We start from the raw sequence: 21,745 nt of genomic DNA on the forward strand, positions 1-21,745 counted from the left end.
TGTGCAGTGATTTTTGCACACTGCAGGTCCAATTCTCTTCTTTTCGGGTCCCTCGCCAGCGCTCCTCCCCCTCGAGCAGTGCTCCCAGAGAAAGCTGCTTGCCCTGGGGGCACCACTGTGTGCTCACTCCCGAGCCGCTACTCTATGCATCCATAAAACACGCCGCGGCTCAGCCCTACCCTCCCGCTCTCTCCTCATTGGCTCACAGGCTGTGATTGGCAGTTGCCAATGGGCTACTGATTTCTCAGCCAATGAGGAGGGAGAGTCCCCATCCAGCCAAGGCTATCGTTGGTTTGGAGGGGGCTCAGGTAAGGTTTGGGGGGACCAGGGGGGTAAAAAAAACCTTCAGCCTTTGAAACCACTTTAGGGACCAGGTGGCTGGCCAGCTCCTTAACCAGCTATTCTTCATACAGAATTCAGATCAGTCGATACATTTTCGATCAATTCAAATCATTCTGAGAATTTGGAATTTGTTAAAAAAAAAAGGAATAAACGAAACTTATTTTGATGAAATTTGTTACTAATTGTTATTTGATCATTAGGATACATCTGAATCCCCAAAATTTGTCAAAATTTAGATTAAAGCCCCTTTCACACTTTTGCGACTTGTCCTGCAACTTGGGACTGCAAAGTCGCATAATCAGTCATACCCGATGATTTCCAATGAGTACCATTCATATCTGTGCTACTTCAAAATAGTCCCTGCACTACTTTGTTCTGACTGTGATGTGACTTGAGGTCTGTAGACCTCAAGAATACACAGGCAGTGCTTCAAGTCGTAGCAAAGTCTTTCAGATCACACAAGTGTGAAAGGGGCCTTAGACCGAAACGAATTGCACATGTCTATTTGAAACCTGATTACTAGTGCTGCTGTCACCTATCCTGTAAAGAATATAAACCTGTCACACATGTCTGAAATGATATGGCCATTGGGGAGCTTTCCATGCCTGTGAGCCTTTTAGAAAAGAGGATCTTCTCCAAAAGAATGCTGCATGCATGACAGAATCATTGCATTCCAATATTATGTGGAAAGCGATCAGTAGCTAGAGCCTAAAGCGGCTTGGTTTTTGGGGATGATGGACTTATGCCTTCTTTAATCACTTCAGCTCTGGAAGGTTTTACCCCCTTCCTGACCAGAGCACTTTTTACAATTTGGCACTGCGTCGCTTTAACTGGTAATTGCACGGTCATGCAATGCTGTACCCAAATGAAATTTGCTTCCTGTTTTTCCCACAAATAGAGCTTTCTTTTGCTGCTATTTGATCACCTTTTTTTTTTTTTTTTGTGCTATAAACAAAAAAAGAGCGTCAATTTTGGGGAAAAAAAACAATATTTTTTACTTTTTGCTGTAATAAATATCCCCAGAAATGTTTTTAAAAAACAGATTTCTTCATCAGTTTAGACCAATATATACTCTTCTACATATTTTTGGTAAAAAAAGTCACAACAAGTGTATATTGTTTGGTTTGCGCAAAAGTTATAGCGTCTACAAATTATGGGAAAGATTTATGGCATTTTTTTTTATATTTTTTTTTACTAGTAATGGCGGTGATCTGCGATTTTTATGCGGTATTGCGATGGAGAGATCGGATACATTTGACACATTGACATGTATATGCTATAAAAAATGCACTCATTACTGTGTAAATGTCACTGGTAGGAAAGGGGTTAACACTAGGGGATGATCAAGGGGTTAAACGTGTGTTCCCTCAGTGTGTTCTAACTGTACGGGGATAGGACTGAGTAGGAGAGGAGACATATCGCTGTTCCTACTTACTAGGAACAAACGACATGTCCCCCATGTCCTCTGAGAGCACAGGGATTTGTGTGTTTACACACACAAATCCCCGTGCTGGCGCTCGTGCATGCGATCGCATCGGGTCCCCCGCCGTGTAGTGGACGCCCCTCCGGTGGTGCGTGCGTGCCCTCTGGCGGCTCTTAAAGGAAACCCGTACGGTGTTTTGCGCAGGGGAGCCATTCTTCCCCCGTAAAAAGACGTAAGCCGGTTAAAGTGTATGTCCGGGCAAAATGAACGCACAAAAAAAAAAAAAAAAACATGCAGCATGGAATACACTCACATTTCCTGGTGTTTTTTAAAGAACCTGAAAGTACAGAAAAATATCTGCTGTTCTGCCAGTAATGCATTCGGCTCCTGAAACCTGTTGTGGGCTTGACAGTATTTTATTGGACTATATAGTGTCAGCTCTATCTAGTTGTCTTTTGCTAACCTATTTAAACCCTCCCACTCTCCATCTCGATACATAGATGCTCATTTTTCTGTAGTTCCAAGTTAAGAACTAGGAGGGCTAATTGGACAGATGATACAAGGAGTGTACACAGGACACACAAATGCTCTAAATTTCTGAAATTTTTCAATTCTCGAACAGATGTATCAAAACACTTTCAATGGTACACTTAATAGACCAAGAGGGAGCAAATAAAAGAAGTTCAATCTTAGGATTTACATACACATGGAAGTACACGTAAAGGCTCCTATACGACAGACACGCCTTATGTTTAAAAAACAAAACAAAAAAACTTCCTTTTTACCTGAGTAAAATCCACCTTCATTTGTACTCTCACGTGCAGCAGAGGCAGTGCTGTCAGTTCAGAAAGCAGTGAGCAGGACTACGTGTGGCTAACTGTTAGTGATACTAAAACACAATAAACACACACTGTTTCATTATCGTCATCCCTTCTCTCTCTCTCTCTCTATCTATCTATCTATCTATAATACACCCCGGTCGTAGTCAAACCAGCACTGCAGTAACACTTGGCGACGTGGCGAGTCCCATAAGTGCAGTTCAAGCTGGTGAGGTGGCAAGCACAAGTAGTGTCCCGCTGCCACCAAGAAGACAAACAGGCCCGTCGTGCCCATAGTGCCCTTCCTGCTGCATTCGCCAATCCTAATTCGAACCCACCACTTCTGCAGCACCCGTACTTCCCCATTCACATCCCCAACCAAATGCAGTCGGCTGCATGAGAGGCATTTTCTTTATGTCCTCCCAAGTACCCCTACCCAACAAACCCCCCCAAAAAAGATGTTGTGTCTGCAGCAAGCACGGATATAGGTGTGACACCCGCTATTATTGTCCTATTATTGTCCCTCCTGTCCTGACAATCCTGGTCTTTGCATTGGTGAATGTTTTGAACGCTACCATACACTAGTTGAGTATTAGCGTAGGGTACAGCATTGCACAGACTAGACACACTTTCACAGGGTCTCCCAAGATGCCATCGCATTTTGAGAGACTCGAACCTGGAACGGTTACAGTTATAAAAGTTACAGTTACAAAAAAAAGGGTAAAAAAAAAAACCGCAAAAAAACATAAAATAAAAAAAAATAGCTGTCGTTTCATTGTTCTCTCTCTATTGTTCTGCTCTTTTTTACTGTATTCTATTCTGCAATGTTTTATTGTTATTATGTTTTTTCATGTTTGCTTTTCAGGTATGCAGTTTTTTATACTTTACCGTTTACTGTGTTTTATTGTTAACCATTTTTTTTTGCTTTCATGTAAAAGCAATCCTAGCGGCTAATTAGCCTCTAGACTGCTTTTACAAGCAGTGGGAGGGAATGCCCCCCACCGTCTTCTGTGTTTTTCTCTGGCTCTCCTGTCTCAACAGGGAACCTGAGAATGCAGCCGGTGATTCAGCCAGCTGACCATAGAGCTGATCAGAGATTAGAATGGCTCCAAACATCTCTATGGCCTAAGAAACCAGAAGCTACGAGCATTCCATGACTTAGATTTCGCCGGATGTAAACAGCGCCATTGGGAAATTGCGAAAGCATTTTATCACACCGATCTTGGTGTGGTCAGATGCTTTGAGGGCAGAGGAGAGATCTAGGGTCTAATAGACCCCAATTTTTTTCAAAAAAGAGTACCGGTCACTACCTATTGCTATCATAGGGGATATTTACATTCCCTGAGATAACAATAAAAATGATAAAAAAATAAATAAATAAATAAAATTAAAAAAAAATTGAAAGGAACAGTTTAAAAATAAGATAAAAAAGCAAAAAAATAATAAAAGGAAAAAAAAAAGCACCCCTGTCCCCCCCTGCTCTCGCGCGCAAGCGTTGGTCTGGCATCAAATGCCAACAGCAATTGCACCATGCATGTGAGGTATCACCGCGAAGGTCAGATAGAGGGTAGTAATTTTAGCTGTAGACCTCCTCTGTAAATCTAAAGTGGTAACCTGTAAAGGCTTTTAAAAATGTATTTATTTTGTTGCCACTGCATGTTTGTGCGCAATTTTAAAGCATGTCATGTTTGGTATCCATGTACTCGGCCTAAGATCATCTTTTTTATGTCATCAAACATTTGGGCAATATAGTGTGTTTTAGTGCATTAAAATTTTAAAAAAAAAGTGTGTTTTTCCCCAAAAAATGCGTTTGAAAAATCGCTGCACAAATACTGTGTGAAAAAAAAAAATGAAACACCCACCATTTTAATCTGTAGGGCATTTGCTTTAAAAAAATATATAATGTTTGGGGGTTCAAAGTAATTTTCTTGCAAAAAAAATTTTTTTCATGTAAACAAAAAGTGTCAGAAAGGGCTTTGTCTTCAAGTGGTTAGAAGAGTGGGCGATGTGTGACATAAGCTTCTAAATGTTGTGTATAAAATGCCAGGACAGTTCAAAATCCCCCCAAATGATCCCATTTTGGAAAGTAGACACCCCAAGCTATTTGCTGAGAGGCATGTCGAGTCCATGGAATATTTTATATTGTGACACAAGTTGCGGGAAAAAGACAAATTTTTTTTTTTTTTGCACAAAGTTGTCACTAAATGATATATTGCTCAAACATGCCATAGGAATATGTGAAATTACACGCCAAAAAACATTCTGTTGCTTCTCCTGAGTACGGAGATACCACATGTGTGAGACTTTTTGGGAGCCTAGCCGCGCACGGGACCCCGAAAACCAAGCACCGCCTTCAGGATTTCTAAGGGCGTAAATTTTTTTTGTTTTCAAAAAGTTTTTTTTATTTTGTTTTTAAGAATAACAGAGAAAGGGTTACAAATCCAAGACAATCAGTGGAATGAATACAAAGAGTGTAGGGATACAGATTATATGAAAAGACAAAGTACAAATATATACTGTTGAGTTATACACATCTGTTAGAGCTATCGACCTATTCTGAAAGTCTGAGATTTAGCTAAATAGATGAAACATATCTAGAGACCAAATCAAAGGGAAAAGAAGAAAAAAAAAAAAAAAAAAGCCCGAAGCGGGAAGATAAAACTTACAAAATCAAAATGAAAAGAAAAGAAAACCATAAATCTGTCAGGTTTGGAGCCTAAATAAGAACCACAGGTTCCAGATGGCATCATGATGAGGGATAGTGTCATGTAGGGTGTGGTAGATTTTATCTGCCAACATCATGTGGTCTATTCTTGCAATAACTTGAGAATATGGTACTGAGGCCGATTTCCAATGCAGAGCAACCACCCAATGAAAAGCTATACAGATAGAGTGGATCAGTTTAACCAAAGGTTTAGGGGTGTCTGAAGGGGATTGAAATAATAGACAGTGTTGGTATGAGATATTAAGAGGTTTCTAAGGGCGTAAATTTTTGATTTCACTCTTCACTGCCTATCACAGTTTCGAAGGCCATGGAATACCCAGGTGGCACAAACCCTCCCCAAATGACCCTATTTTGGAAAGTAGACACCCCAAGCTATTTGCTGAGAGGTATAGTGAGTATTTTGCAGACCTCACTTTTTGTCACAAAGTTTTGAAAATTGAAAAAAGAAAAAAAAAAAAAAAAAAAAAAAATGTTATTTTCTTGTCTTTCTTCATTTTCAAAAACAAATGAGAGCTGCAAAATACTCACTATGCCTCTCAGCAAATAGCTTGGGGTGTCTACTTTCCAAAATGGGGTCATCTGGGCATTCCATGGCCTCCAAAACTGTGATAGGCAGTGAACAGTGAAATCAAAAATTTACACCCTTAGAAATCCTGAAGGCGATGATTGGCTTTCGGGGCCCCGTACGCGGTTAGGCTCCCAAAAAGTCCCACACATGTGGTATCCCCGTACTCAGGAGAAGCAGCTAAATGTATTTTGGGGTGCAATTCCACATATGCCCATGGCCTGTGTGAGCAATATATCATTTAGTGACAACTTTGTGCAAAAAAAAAAAGTGTCACTTTCCCGCAACTTGTGTCAAAATATAAAATATTCCATGGACTCAACATGCCTCTCAGCAAATAGCTTGGGGTGTCTACTTTCCAAAATGTGGTCATTTGGGGAGATTTTGTGCCATCTGGGCATTTTATGGCCTTCAAAACTGTGATAGGTAGTGAGGAGTGAAATCAAAAATGTACTCCCTAAGAAATCCTGAAGGCGGTGATTGGTTTTCGGGGCCCCGTACGCGGCTAGGCTCCCAAAAAGTCCCACACATGTGGTATCCCCATACTCAGGAGAAGCAGCTAAATGTATTTTGGGGTGCAATTCCACATATGCCCATGGCCTGTGTGAGCAATATATCATTTAGTGACAACTTTGTGCAAAAAAAAAAAGTGTCACTTTCCCGCAACTTGTGTCAAAATATAAAATATTCCATGGACTCAACATGCCTCTCAGCAAATAGCTTGGGGTGTCTACTTTCCAAAATGTGGTCATTTGGGGAGATTTTGTGCCATCTGGGCATTTTATGGCCTTCAAAACTGTGATAGGTAGTGAGGAGTGAAATCAAAAATGTACTCCCTAAGAAATCCTGAAGGCGGTGATTGGTTTTCGGGGCCCCGTACGCGGCTAGGCTCCCAAAAAGTCCCACACATGTGGTATCCCCATACTCAGGAGAAGCAGCTGAATGTATTTTGGGGTGCAATTGCACATATGCCCATGGCCTGTGTAAGAAATACATCATTTAGTGACAACTTTTTTTAATTTTTTTTTTTTGTCATTATTCAATCACTTGGGACAAAAAAAAATAATATTCAATGGGCTCAACATGCCTCTTAGCAATTTCCTTGGGGTGTCTACTTTTCAAAATGGGGTCATTTGGGGGGGTTTGTACTGCCCTGCCATTTTAGCACCTCAAGAAATGACATAGGTGATAAACAGTCATAAACTAAAAGCTGTGTAAATTACAGAAAATGTACCCTAGTTTGTAGACGCTATAACTTTTGCGCAAACCAATAAATATACGCTTATTGACATTTTTTTTACCAAAGACATGTGGCCGAATACATTTTGGCCTAAATATATGACTAAAATTGAGTTTATTGGATTTTTTTTTATAACAAAATGTAGAAAATGTCATTTTTTTTCCAAATTTTCAGTCTTTTTCCATTTATAGTGCAAAAAATAAAAACCGCAGAGGTGATCAAATAACATCAAAAGAAAGCTCTATTTGTGGGAAGAAAAGGATGCAAATTTCGTTTGGGTACAGCATTGCATGACCGCGCAATTAGCAGTTAAAGCGACGCAGTGCCAAATTGTAAAAAGTGCTCTGGTCAGGAAGGGGGTAAATCCTTCCGGGGCTGAAGTGGTTAATTCATAAAATACAAAGCTTCCCATGAATAAGCCCAACTCTATTTTGTACTACTGTAAGCTGTATGTAGCTAAGGCTACTTACAGTTAATGCAGGGCGACCAGCAAGTGCACCTGTTTGTGAAGTAAATAGTAAGTTTTAGGGCACTTTCAAACTGGGGCGGGTGGGCGTCAGTGGCGCTTTACCGTCGTTTTTTCGGCCACTAGCGGGGCGCTTTTAACCCCCAACGGGAGAAAAAGGGTTAAAAGCACCCCCAAAGCGCCGCTGCAGCGGCGCTTTGGGAGGGGTGTATACACCGCTTCTACAGCACCTCAAAAGATGCTGCTTGCAGGACTTTTTTTGAGCATCCTGCCAGCGCACCGCTCCAGTGTGAAAGCTCTTGGGCTTTCGCACTGGAGTGAGAGGAGAGGCGCTTTACAGGCGCTATTTTTAGCGCTATAGCACCTGTAAAGCACCTCAGTGTGAAAGTAGCTTTAATGTATAATCCCAAAAAAATAAAAGGGGAACTGCAATGGTTTTGTGTCAACTTTTATTTTAAGCTTAACCACTTGCCGACTGCCTCACGCAGATATACTGCGGCAGAATGGCACGGGCAGGCCAGGCAGAGTAACGTATTGGTACGTTACTCGCCTCCCGTGGGCGGGGGGGCGCATCACTTCTGTAATGTAAACAGAAGCAGAGGAAGTGATGTCATCACTCCTCGTGAAGCTTTTTTCGTTCCGGCTTCCGAGGAGAGAAGACATCAAGTAAGTTTGCACCAACACTACACTAACAGTAGAACCCGCAGGCACACTATTCACCCCCCAATCACCCCCTGTCACAGTGACACCAATAGCAGTTTTTTTTTTACTGATTACTGCATTGGTGTCATTTGTGACTGCTATAGGTGTTAGGGCAGTTAGTGGTAGCCCCTTTTAGGTCTAGGGTACACCCCTAACTGCCCCTAATAAAGGTTTAACCCCTTGATCACCCCGTCACCAGTGTCACTAAGCGATCTTTTTCTGATCGCTGTATTAGTGTCACAGGTGATGCTAGGTAAGTATTTAGGTTCACCGTCAGCTTTTTATAGCGTCAGGTACCCCCATATACTACCCAATAAAAGGTTTTAACTCTCCGATTGCCCCCTAGTTAACCCTTTCACCAGTGATCACCGTATAACTGTTACGGGTTACGCTGGTTAGTTAGTTTTTTATAGTGTCAGGGCACACGCCGTTTATTACGTAATAAAGGTTTAACCCCTGATCACCCAGTGGGTGATATCAGTTAGGTTTTAGGGTCAGATAGGGTCTGCGTCGCCCCAGGCAACGTCAGGTTAGTGCCAGTACCGCTAACACCCACGCACGCACCATACACCTCCCTTAGTGGTATAGTATCTGAACGGATCAATATCTGATCTGATCAGATCTATACTAGCGTCCCCAGCAGTTTAGGGTTCCCAAAAACGCAGTGTTAGCGGGATCAGCCCAGATACCTGCTAGCACCTGCGTTTTGCCCCTCCGCCCGGCCCAGCCCACCCAAGTGCAGTATCGATCACTGTCACTTACAAAACACAACACACATAACTGCAGCATTCGCAGAGTCAGGCCTGATCCCTGCGGTCGCTAACAGTTTTTTTGGTAGCGTTTGAATCAGTTGCTAACAGGAGCTTTTTTACCTGTGAGTCTCACTAGTGTACCACTAAATTTAGAGCCCAAAATGGCAAATCAAAGGTACACTAGTGAAGAGGCCTACAGGTTTCTGAGCATGACAGATAGTGAAGAGGAAGTCACTCATCTGTCAGATTCAGGCTCAGAATACGATCCTGTAGACGACAGCGGCTCCATGACAGATAGCTCTGACGACAGAGTTGTGGTCCCCACCAAGGTCAGGCGTACCAGACCCCAATCTTCTGCTGTTGAGGTGCAAGAACCACAAGGCTCTCATATGGTTCTGGTGAACTGGCAAGCACCAGCGGCCTAGTACACCCTGGTCGTAGTCAAACCAGCACTGCAGTAACAAGTGGTGACGTGGCGAGTCCCATAGGTGCAGTTCAAGCTGGTGAGGTGGCACGCCACCAAGAAGACAAAGACAGGCCCATCGAGCCCATAGTGTCCTTCCTGCTGCATTCGCCAATCCTAATTGGGAACCCGCCACTTCTGCAGCACCCGTACTTCCCCCATTCACTGGCCAACCCGGCATTCAGGTGGAAACAGTTGATTTTACATCACTTGATTTTTTTTCACCGAAGATCTCTATAGATCTATTGTGGACCAAAGCAATTTGTATGCTGGTCAATACATCGCCACTAATCCCCAGTCCTCCCTTGCCAGAGATTGGAAACCAAGTACGGAAAGATCTTTCTGGGCCTATCCCTCGACATAGGCATAGTTAAAATGTTAAAATGAGTACGTTGCGGTCATATTGGTCCACTGACCCAATTTACCATATGCCCGTGTTCTCTGCCTCCATGACCAGGGCACGATAAGAGCAGATCTTGCGGCTCATGCATTTTAACAACAATGAACTCTTCGTCCTCGTGGAGACCCTGGATACGATCAGCTCACAAAATTTGGCCCCTCGTAATCGTAAACCACTTCAACCAACATTTTGCAGACTTGTTCACTCCCCATCAAGTTGTCTGCCTTGACGAGTCCTTAATTACGTTTTCTGGCCGCTTGTCTTTCAAACAGTATCTTGCCAGCAAGCGTGTCGGATACGGGGTCAAGATGTATAAGCTCTGTGAAAGAGCCACAGGCTATACATGTAGTTTTATGGTTTACGAGGGAAAAGATAGCCACATAGAGCCGCCGAACTGCCCAGATTACATAGGGAGTGCTGTCAAGATTGTGTGGGACTTGGTGTCACCATTCTTCGGAAAGGGGTACTACTTGTATGTGGACAATTATTACACGAGCGTGCCACTTTTTAGTCACTTGCATGATCATCAGATTGGAACACGTGTCACCGTGTGACCTAATCGCCGGGGCTCTCCCCAGCAGCTTGTAGATTCCCGTCTTAGGCTGGGGGGGGGGGGAGAGCCTGCTTGCAGTGTAATAGTTTGCTCATTGTGAAGTGGAGGGATAATAAGAATGTTTTCGTTCTTACCTCCCTTCATGCTGACACGATGGTCCAAATTACTACGGCGACTGGTGTTGTGGAGAAACCCCTCTGTGTCCACGAATATAACCAAAATATGGGAGGGGTGGACCTCAACGACCAGTTGTTGGCGCCGTACCTAGTTGCCCATAAGGCCAGACGCTGGTACAAAAAAGTGTCTGTATACTTATTTCAATTTGCTGAACACTCATGTGCTCTATAGAGTTTCAAGACGGACTGAATCCTTCCTTAAATTCCAGGAAGAGATCGTCAGAGCCCTTCTGTTTCCAGACGGTGCTCCACCTCACCTTCCCAATCCAAATGCAGTAAGCTGGCTGCACGAAAGGTATTTTCCTTATGTCCTCCCGAGTACCCCTACCCAACAAGCCCCCCCAAAGAAGATGTTGTGTCTGCAGCAAGCGCGGATATAGGCATGACACCCGCTATTATTGTCCCTCCTGTCCTGACAATCCTGGTTTTTGCATTGGTGAATGTTTTGAACTAGGGCTGTGGAAATTAAAGATTAGTCGTTAATTTTTTTGATTGATCAAAATTTTTTTGATCGGTAGGCTGTCTGCCCTGGGGCCGCTTTGGGCCAAGCTGTGGCTGCAGCGCAGCGCTCCGCTCCCTCCTCCACTATATGTCACACACAGTCTGCGGGCATCTCCCGCTGTGTGTCTCTGAGCTGAGTGTGAAAACTTTGGCGGCGCTGTGAAAAAAGTCCCGCCCTCCTCCTAGATCAGCTCTTGTGATAGACGCAGTGTTCTGTCTATCACACGAGCTGATCTAGGAGGAGGGCGGGACTTTTCTCACAGTGCGGCCAAAGTTTTCACACTCAGCTCCGAGACACACAACGGGAGATGCCCGCAGACTGTGTAATCCAGGCACAGACTACAGTGAGGCTGCGATTATGGGCACGGTGAGGCTGCATCATGGGCACGGTGAGACTGCATCATGGGCACGGTGAGACTGCATCATGGGCACGGTGAGACTGCATTATGGGCACGGCGAGGCTGCGATTATGGGCACGGCGAGGCTGAGTTTATGACGTGTGATGCCCTAGCCATGCCCCGCTATGTCCGGCTTCGGCCGTTGCCATAACAACGGTGCTGAATCAGCTAAAAGTAGTTGGATCTGTATGTGCGTCATAATTAAATCGAAATTAGTCGATTGATTTAAAAAAAAAACTCGATTAATCGAACACGAAAATTTTAATCAGTAACAGCCCTATTTGAACGCTACCATACACTAGTTGAGTATTAGTGTAGGGTACAGCACTGCACAGACTAGGCACATTTTCACAGGATCTCCCAAGATGCCATCGCATTTTGAGAGACCCGAACCTGGAACTGTTAGTTACAACAGTTACAAAAAAAAAGTGAAAAAAAAAATATATAGAATAAAAAAACAAAAAAAATAGTTGTTTTATTGTTCTCTCTCTCTATTCTTCTGCTCTTTTTTACTGTATTCTATTCTGCAATGTTTTATTGTTTATTATGTTTTATCATGTTTGCTTTTCAGGTATGTAATTTTTTTATACTTTACTGTGTTTTATTTTTAACCATTTTTTTTTTGTTTTCAGGTACTCCATTCAGCTGCAGCGTGGATTTATCTTGACAACAACAGCGTTTGCTCCCACGATACATAAAGCCATGACTTCAGCGCTGTCGGACGTGATTTCATCACCACAGTTAAAAAAAAGAGCATATATGCCGAAGCATGGGGGCAGCAGGGGTGGAGGAGCGATTTGCTCCTAACTTTTGCGGGCGGATGCCCCCATGCTTTGGCATATATATTTTAGGCACAGATTGCGTTAAAAAATGTTTTATTTTTTACTATTTTTTTTGTATTTGCTTTGCAGTTATGGCAAGTCTTACTGTTATACTGTAATGTTACTTTGTTTTATTGTTAACCATCATTTGCTAGCAGGTACGCCATTCAGTTGCAGCGCGGATTTATTTATCTTGACAGCAACAGCGTTTGCTCCCACGATACATAAAGCCGTGACTCCAGCGCTGTCGGAGGTGATTTCACCACCACAGTTAAAAACAAAATGGTGCATGTATGCCCATCATTAGAAGTGGGTGGATGAAGAGAGGTATTCTAATAGTAGGCATACCCACTGATCAATCTCTTTTTTTCGTTCAGCCCACAGGCTGTATGAAAAAAAAAAAAAAAAAAAAAAAGATTACAATATATGCTCAACAAGTACTGGCATATTGCTGACCTTTGAGTGGTTATACCAGAATGATGCCTGCGGGTTTAGGTATCATTTTGGTATCATTCTTCTCAGCCAGCGGTCGGCTTTCATGTAAAAGCAATCCTAGTGGCTAATTAGCCTCTAGACTGCTTTTACAAGCAGTGGGAGGGAATGGCGTCCCCCCACCGTCTTCCATGGTTTTCTCTGGCTCTCCTGTCCCAACAGGGAACCTCAGAATGCAGCCGGTGGTTCCACCAGCTGACCATAGAGCTGATCAGAGATCAGAGTGGCTCCAATCATCTCTATGGCCTAAGAAACCGGAAGCTACGAGTATTTCAAGATTTCGCCGGATGTAAACAGTACCATTGGGAAATTGGGAAAGCATTTTATCACACCGATCTTGGTGTGGTCAGATGCTTTGAGGGCAGAGGAGAGATCTAGGGTCTAATAAAAAAAATCATCTTTTTTATTTCATCAAACATTTGGGCAATATAGAGTGTTTTAGTGCATTAAAATTAAAAAAGTGTGTTTTTTCCCCAAAAAATGCGTTTGAAAAATCGCTGCGCAAATACTGTGTGAAAAAAAAAATGAAACACCCACCATTTTAATCTGTAGGGCCTTTACTTTAAACTATATGTTTGGGGATTCAAAGTAATTTTCTTGCAAAAATTAAATTTTCATGTAAACAAAAAGTGTCAGAAAGGGCTTTGTCTTCAAGTGGTTAGAAGAGTGGGTGATGTGCGACATAAGCTTCTAAATGTTGTGCATAAAATGCCAGGACAGTTCAAAACCCCCCAAATGACCCCATTTTGAAAAGGAGACAACCCAAGCTATTTACTGAGAGGCATGACGAGTTCAAGGAATAGTTTATATTTTGACACAAGTTGCGGGAAAAAAAGACACATTTTTTAATTTTTTTTTTGCACAAACTTGTCACTAAATGATATATTGCTCAAACGTGCCATGGGCATATGTGGAATTACACCCCAAAATACATTCTGTTGCTTCTCCTGAGTACGGGGATACCACATGTGTGGGACTTTTTGGGAGCCTAGCCACGTACGGGATCCCAAAAACCAAACATTGCCTTCAGGATTTCTAAGGGCGTAAATTTTTTATTTCACTCCTCACTACCTATCAGTTTCGAAGGCCATGGAATGCCCAGATAGGTAGTGAGGAGTGAAATAAAAAATTTACGCCCTTAGAAATCCCAAAGGCGGTGTTTGGTTTTTGGGGTCCCGTACGCGGCTAGGCTCCCAAAAAGTCCCACACATGCGGCATCCCCGTACTCAGGAGAAGCAGCAGAATGTATTTTGGGGTGTAATTCCACATATGCCCATGACATGTGTGAGCAATATATCATTTAGTGACAACTTTTTGTAAAATTTTTTTTTTTTTTGTCGTCATTATTCAATCACTTGGGACAAAAAAAAAAAAAAATGAAATATGCAATGGGCTCAACTTGCCTCTCAGCAATTTCCTTGGGGTGTCTACTTTCCAAAATGGGGTCATTTGGGGGGGTTTGTACTGCCCTGCCATTTTAGCACCTCAAGAAATGAGATAGGCAGTCAAACTAAAAGCTGTATAAATTCCAGAAAATGTACCCTAGTTTGTAGACGCTATAACTTTTGCGCAAACCAATAAATATACGCTTATTGACATTTTTTTTTTTACCAAAGACATGTGGCTGAATACATTTTTTGCCTAAATGTATGACTAAAATTGAGTTTATTGGATTTTCTTATAACAAAAGTAGAAAATATCATTTTTTTCCCCAAAATTTTCAGTCTTTTGCCGTTTATATCGCAGAGGCAATCAAATACCATCAAAAGAAAGCCCTATTTGTGGGGAAAAAAGGACGCAAATTTTGTTTGGGTACAACATTGCATGACCGCGCAATTACCAGTTAAAGCAGCGCAGTGCCAAATTGTAAAAAGTCCTCTGGTCTTTAGGCAGCCTAATGGTCCCGGTGTCTTGCCGAGAAAGTTGCCTCGGCGGATAAGGACCCCCCGTACTGCGCAGGCGCAGCGCCTGCGCAGTACGAACTACTATCAGCCGCCGGAGATAGCCGAAGCTCAAAATGTTCAATCAGCTGTACACGGCGCCTGCGCCCTAGGTCCAAGTTCCTTCCCCACCATCCAAGTGGATCCAGAGGGGGAATAAAAAAAAGAGCCGAGCAAAGCGAGGCCGTGCCCGAAGCGTGGCGAGCGAAGCGAGCCCGCGAGGGGCCCTCTTACAGGTGCCGTGTACAGCTGATTTTCACCTATTCACCTTCAGCTATTTCCGCCCGATCCTACTGCGCAGGCGCAGCGCCTGCGCAGTAGAGGGGGGTCCTTATCCGCCGAGCGGAACTTTCTCGGCAGAACACCGGGCTTAAGTGGTTAAAAGTCCTAATTTATTGTAGAGCTTAGGTGAGCAATGGGAAGTACATTGGAATAACTGTGAGTGGGCTCTACCCAAAGCTATGAGCTAATCAGAGCAATAAAAGCTAATCATTTATAAAAGCAATCATGTGTTATTTGTGCCAAAGAGCTTCAGGTCTGGCAGGTGTAACGGTTATTTAAAATACAACAGATGTTACAGATACCTGGATTTCCCATTTCAGAATGGGCAATAAGTCAAAATGTGCTCTCACTAAAAACTTAAACGACAATTCACTCTGAAAATGATTACCGGGGGGGCACTAGCACTTCTATACCTGTATTAGGAAATAGGAGACTGAGGGACATACGAATTCTGATTGTTTTTTTTAAAAAGGTTACAGGTTACCTGACTTAGAAGTTCTGTAGACTAAATTACAATTGGGGCACCACAATCAAAGCACAGCAGAAATTGCTTGAATAGGACAAGGGAACATTTTCTGGCCCATAGAGCAAATGATTTTACCTTCCATGGATTTTCCTGTCCATATGTTCACCCATCTGGATGAATAAATGAAACCTTTTGTAAGCTCCAAGTAGCTGTGATCAGATCTTATATGCAGTTATAACCACTCTGCCAGCTAAAATTTCTAAGACAAAGGGCTGGGGACCTTTGTCAGAGACAGAGTGGGTTGCTTGGGCTCACATAAGGAAATGGAGCACGTCAGATTCTTCCCATACCTGAAAGCACTGGTTATCTCTTTTTCTTTCTATTGACATAACTGAGCAGCAGAGGAGCAAAGGGAAAATACGTTTAAAGCGGAGTTCCATTCAAAAGTGGAACTTCCGCTTATCCGTCTCCTACCTCCCCTCCAGTGACACATTTGTCACCTTTCGGTGGGGAAGAATGGGTACCTCTCGGAAGTTCAGCCCTCCTCGCCGCTGGGCCAATTATAAAGTGCAGCGTTCTTCGCGTATGCGCAGTAGGAAACCGGCTGTGATGTAAAAAGGCTCCACTGCTGGGTTCCCTTACCAGAAATCTCGGCATTTACCAGGCATTGCGGGCTCCCTGGACAGGCAAGTGTCCATATATTAAAAGTCAGCAACTGCAGTATTTGTAGCCGTTTACTTTTAATTTTTCGTGGGGGGGCTGGACCTCCTCTTTAAGCTGGCATTGAAGTAAATACCTTATTTTTGGCAACGTGAGAAAGAACAAGTTCAATTTAGGTTGCATCTAGAATATCAAAATAGTATTTTCCACTCAGGTTGTTGCCAAGTGGCAAAGATTTCACTTTACTGTACTTAGTAAGATACAAAGATTGTTTTTACCTTGCCAGTGTAGTTTTCCCAGATCCTGGTGCACCTCTTAACAGTATTAGCACTTTTCCTACTAAACGTGTCACTTTTTTAGAGGACTGAGCAATAAGCTGTGGTTTGGGTTTAGGCACACTGATGGGCTTCACATTTTCAGCAGTCCACTGTATTGAAGAAAATGGATTCCAGACATATGCAGAGGGAACCTGAGCATTAAAAGAAAAGACTCCACTAGGTTGTATTGCACATGGAGCATATGGCCATTGTACAGGATTAGCGACTACTGGAGTGATGAATGAGCCTTGTTGACTGGCTGCTGGAATGAATGTTGATGCCAATGGATTCCATTTATATTGGGACTTAGGAGAAACACTTGGTGCAATAGACTGCCCTGTTAATACTGACTGGATGCTCTCTTGGCTAAACTTCTGAACAGCAGGCATTTTACTGCTTACAAAATGTCTTTGGGAATTAGTAGTTCTAATGTTATCGTTCTGTAAAGAAATGTCATGTGTGCCTGGAGAAGTCATAAAATTAGCTTCTGTCTGTTCCAGTTCAGTTATTTTGGGTTTAACTGATGATGTAGTAGAGATGGTATCAGCATTAGATTTGTGGGGTGAGGCACACAATTGCAACTCCTCTGCCCTATCCAGGCTTATCTGGGTCTGAGCAATGTTTTCCACATACTCTGCGTGAAATGAGGTATTCCCAGGTGATGTTGATTGAACCTGCTGTGACATAACACCGCTGGTTGAAGCTTCTGATACTAAACTCTCAGGTTTCTCTTTGCTATAAATATCTTCTGAACTTGTTAGGCCATACCTATCCAGTGCTTCATCTAACAACATATCCAGGTCATGGCAACCAGTCTCATCTATGCACGAGTCATCTGGATAATCTTCAGCTTTGTCAGTGTCCCCATTTTCTGGACTATGTGAATTCATCTGCAAACCATCCAAATACGATGTAATATTTTCAAAACCTGTGGACTCCAGCTTAGCTTCCATTTTAGCAACTGTTGAGAGCTCTAAGAGATAGTCCATCACTATTTCAACTAGTATAAAAACAAAAAGAAATATAAAAGTTAGATATGGACACCACAGCATGATCATTTTGCACATTACAATTTTTCTACCCTTTAAGTGGTTATTAAGCCACTTTATAAATTACACACAGTCCCCTCGGTTATAAGGCCTCCTATGCTGCATATGTTCTTTGTAAAAAAAAGATGCCTATTTTCTACCTGAATTCTTAGCGCCGATCAGCGGTCACATGACTCTTCAAGGCTCCCGCTCCTGATCTGACAGCTAGAGCAGGAGGGGCCGAGATTCCCCGCTGACGTCAGTTGGAAGGGAGAAGAGGAGTAGTGAGCCTAGATGTCAGGGGAGTGTCGTGGAGTCACGTGACCGCCAATTGGGGCTGTGCATTCAGGTGGAAATAGACATCTTTTTTACAAAGATGAGGATTATTCTCTAGATGTCTGTATGCCCTATTGGGATCTATAGATCTAGGACAATTAAAATAATTAATCATGTATATATTTATTAGCTTTACATATATCATTAAATATATGGCATTCCCGGCACTGGTCCTGTGTTCTCACATGACTATTAACACTCCTGTTCAATGCACACTTATCGTTGGCCAGTGTGTCATGCCTCTGTGGTTTATTGAGCTTCTCGGTGGTGCTGTGGATCCTTCACCTCTTCGGGGGCTGCAATGCGGTCTGTGGGTCCTCCCCTTACATTTCCTTGTGTTCAGGAGGTTTGGGGGGATGCCCCTCAGCGCATCGGCACCACGTCTCTTGCGTCGTGCGTGTGCTGTCAGTCATGACGCCACCACACTGATGTACTGTGTACCTACTACGTGCTCCCGGCTGGTCTCCTTTTTGGGGTTTCCTGCAGATCAGTTGTTGGTCCGCTGGTACTGTATGGATGCAGCATTTAGGTAAGGGCCCTTTGGTTAATTTTTACTGCTTCATTTCAGTTGCCATGTCCTTTGTTACACCCTATTTCTTTCCCTGATCACTCGGATTATTTCGCTCACTCTATTGTTTCTTTTTTAGCTCAGCAACATGCACATTAGTAATTTAGTCAATGTTCTTTTTCTCTACTACCTCATACAATTATACTGGGTTTATTATTTATTAATTACTCTAAAAGAATTACTATTGTCTTAAAACATATACATTATATATCTATATATATATATATATATATATATATATATATATATATATTTAATATTTATTCCCAGATACTCTTGCTTGATGAGATACATACCATCACCATGTTTGTATGGACACCATTCCTGACCCATGCACTTTCCTACACTATCTTATGCTGCAATCCTCTATACACGTCACCTCAGCCCCCCCGTGGAGAGGTAATTTATCTCTGGCTCACCTTGTGCCATTTACTGCATGCTTTACTACCTGCCCGACTTGGTAAGTGTGTGTGGCCAATTATTCATAGCATAAGTTTACTCATTTTATTCTTCCCTATATTGAGTGTGGTTTACCATATTTACTAAATTATATAGGCAATTGTCGCATCTGCTCCTGATGAGTGAAGGTATTCACGAAACGCGTCGAGCTACAAGTTAAATCCGATGCCACTTTTACACTAGCTATGTATTTATACACTTATCATGTACATAGTAATCGGGTATGCCACTCTTGGCACCTGCAGACCATATTATCGCTTTATATGCCATTACTTTTATTACCATGTATCTATTATGGTATGTGATTTGTATTTTGTATCTATCATGCCTACATCTTGTGCTAAGGCTATACATGTATATATATGAAATTTATTTTGTCTATCATTATTATGTTAGAATTAAAAACTTTTTACTTCTACCTCCGCATTCCACCCGCTTCATTTAAAGTCCCAACTTCCCTGTGGGGCGTGGCCTAGCGCGGCATGTGAACAGACCTGTTCACCGGAGCTCCCGCTGTTGATCCTGGGACCGATCATCTCCTCGCTTATCCGGACGCCCAAAAAGCACGGTACTGGTACCCACAGCCTCCCTGTCATCCCAGGCCACAAAATCAGCACCAGATTGGGGCATGATGACCCGAGGGAACCGCGGAGAACAAGCGGCCTCGGCCGCCACAGAATCCCAAGATGGCGCCTGGACGTCTCAGCCTCAGGGAACACCACAAGGCCAGGAGAAGAGAGCGGAGCAGGGGGGTAAGTCACAGAAACCCCCTAAGGCTAAAGACCAGACCAGGGACATGCTCTACTATGCACAGAAGCTAGCGGGCTCAGCAGACTCCACACACAGCAGCACACAGCTTCCTGCAGCTTCCATGGAGCAGGCAGGCAGGGGGGACACAGACAGGCCAGAAGACACTGATACCATGGAGTCTGTACCAGATCCTATGCCAGGCCTGTTCGATATGCAGGTGGAGGATACCCCCCAGCCCACGCTGAGTGAAATACTACATGCAGTCCAGATGCACTGCCTCAGTGGATGACCTGAAGGAAAAGTTTGGGGGGCTGAGAGAGACTGTCTCCCTGCTACGTCAGGACATTCAAAAAATTAGAGAGAGAACCACAGCAGTGGAGGGGAGAGTCAGTGACATAGAAGACCAGATGCCCCACTTGAACAGAGATGTGAGGGGGGCCACACAGCATGCACACCAGGCCTTTGAGAAGACCGACGACATTGAGAACCGCCTGCGACGCAACAACGTCCGCATAGTGGGGCTACCAGAGAAGGTTGAGGGCAGAGACCCCACGGTGTTCGTCGAGGAATGGTTACAAAATATATTTGGCAAAGAGGCCTTCTCGCCCCTGTATGCAGTGGAACGGGCGCACCGAGTACCACCAAGACCTCTCCCGCCTGGCAATCCCCCAAGAGCGATGCTGGCCAGGCTCCTCAACTATCGGGACCGTGAAGTGGTTCTAAGGTTAGCCAGAAAAAAGGGGGCAGTGCAGTTTAACGGTACCAAAATATCCTTCTATCCTGACTTCTCAGCTGAAGTGCAGCGCAGAAGATCTAAGTTTGCGGATGTTAAAAAAAGGCTGCAACGACTTCAACTCAAGTATGCAATGTTGTTCCCTGCTAAGCTGAGAGTTACGGCTGGAGACCAGAACCACTTTTTTGAAACCGCACAGGATGCTGCAGGATGGCTGGACCAGAATGAACAAGATCTACGCCGCCGCAGACGTGAAAATGAGGAAGGCTGATTTCAAATGACCCACTTACTTAATCCATAAAAGGCGCCTATATTCTATTTTTGATATTGCTCCTTACAAAGAGGACGTTTCCTAAACTTCAAGCGACAGCGACTGAGTACTGAATCTTTTAGAGCTCGATACAGTTGTTGTTTAGCCAACCGGGTGGGCTGTGAATGTGCTTCACTCCCACACAATACAAGTTGCCACTGTTGTTATGGCTTGAGTCTTTGTGCCCTGTTGGCACGGTTTTGGCCCTCAGAGCCTCGCAGTTTTTGATACTTTTCCGCTTGGTGCTGCCAGCGGGTCTTGGTTTACAAGATCTACCTTATCCATGGATCTACCACGTGGTTTATTTCACCATGCAACTAAGTTTACTTATTACTTATACTTTTTTTTGCAAAGATCTAAAGCACACCCACTGCGCACTATGCCTTGTCGACCTGCCCCACATCCCGCACAGTCGTCTGGGCAATTTGCTTGCACATGGACTGCAGCTTGGAAGTCTCTGGGCGCAACATCAAAGGATACAGGACAGGCACATGCTTCTGAGAAATGGCTCATGCTCTCGCAATGTCTGATACACCTATAGTGTCCTGGAACGTGCGAGGAGTAAATGACCCATTAAAAAGATCTATGATTTCTGCCGGGCTGCGTAAGTTTCACCCGGCCATAATTGGCTTGCAGGAAACCCACTTGAAGAGCGACACAGTCAATTTTTTACAATACGCCTGGGTAGGTAAAGCCTATCACTCCACTTACTCTGCTTTTTCACGTGGAGTAAGTGTTTTGATACACAAAGCCCTAGTGTACCAGGAACTGGATTCATTAATAGATATATCTGGAAGGTTTGTGTTTTTGCACTGTAACTTGTACACAATCACATTGATATTAGCATTTATGTGCCCCCTCCGTTCTCCAGGGAGGCTTTGCAGCTATTAATCTCATACTTAGTCAACAAACCGGATATACCGGTACTGATAATGGGGGACTTTAATTGTTACCTGGACCCTAAACTAGACAGACACCCCCCTGTACGGCCTCCTGGGGGCGGACGAGGCACAGCTCTGAGCCGCCTACTCATAGAGGTGGGATGGATGGATATGTGGC

General features: G+C 43.5%; 1 protein-coding gene across 6 annotated transcripts in view; it reads right to left on the reverse strand.

Annotated features, from left to right (window-relative positions):
- The window catches only part of N4BP2 (NEDD4 binding protein 2), a 219,002-nt gene that overhangs the window by 166,068 nt on the left and 31,189 nt on the right, over positions 1 to 21,745 (reverse strand). For all 6 annotated transcript variants that reach the window (XM_073608577.1, XM_073608554.1, XM_073608569.1 and 3 more), the window contains one exon: positions 16,464 to 17,502. In XM_073608577.1, the coding sequence (XP_073464678.1) occupies positions 16,464 to 17,502 (1,039 nt within the window). The remainder of the gene's footprint in view (positions 1 to 16,463; positions 17,503 to 21,745) is intronic.

Source organism: Aquarana catesbeiana, linkage group LG01, assembly GCF_042186555.1.
Source record: "Aquarana catesbeiana isolate 2022-GZ linkage group LG01, ASM4218655v1, whole genome shotgun sequence".
NCBI lineage: Eukaryota > Metazoa > Chordata > Amphibia > Anura > Ranidae > Aquarana > Aquarana catesbeiana.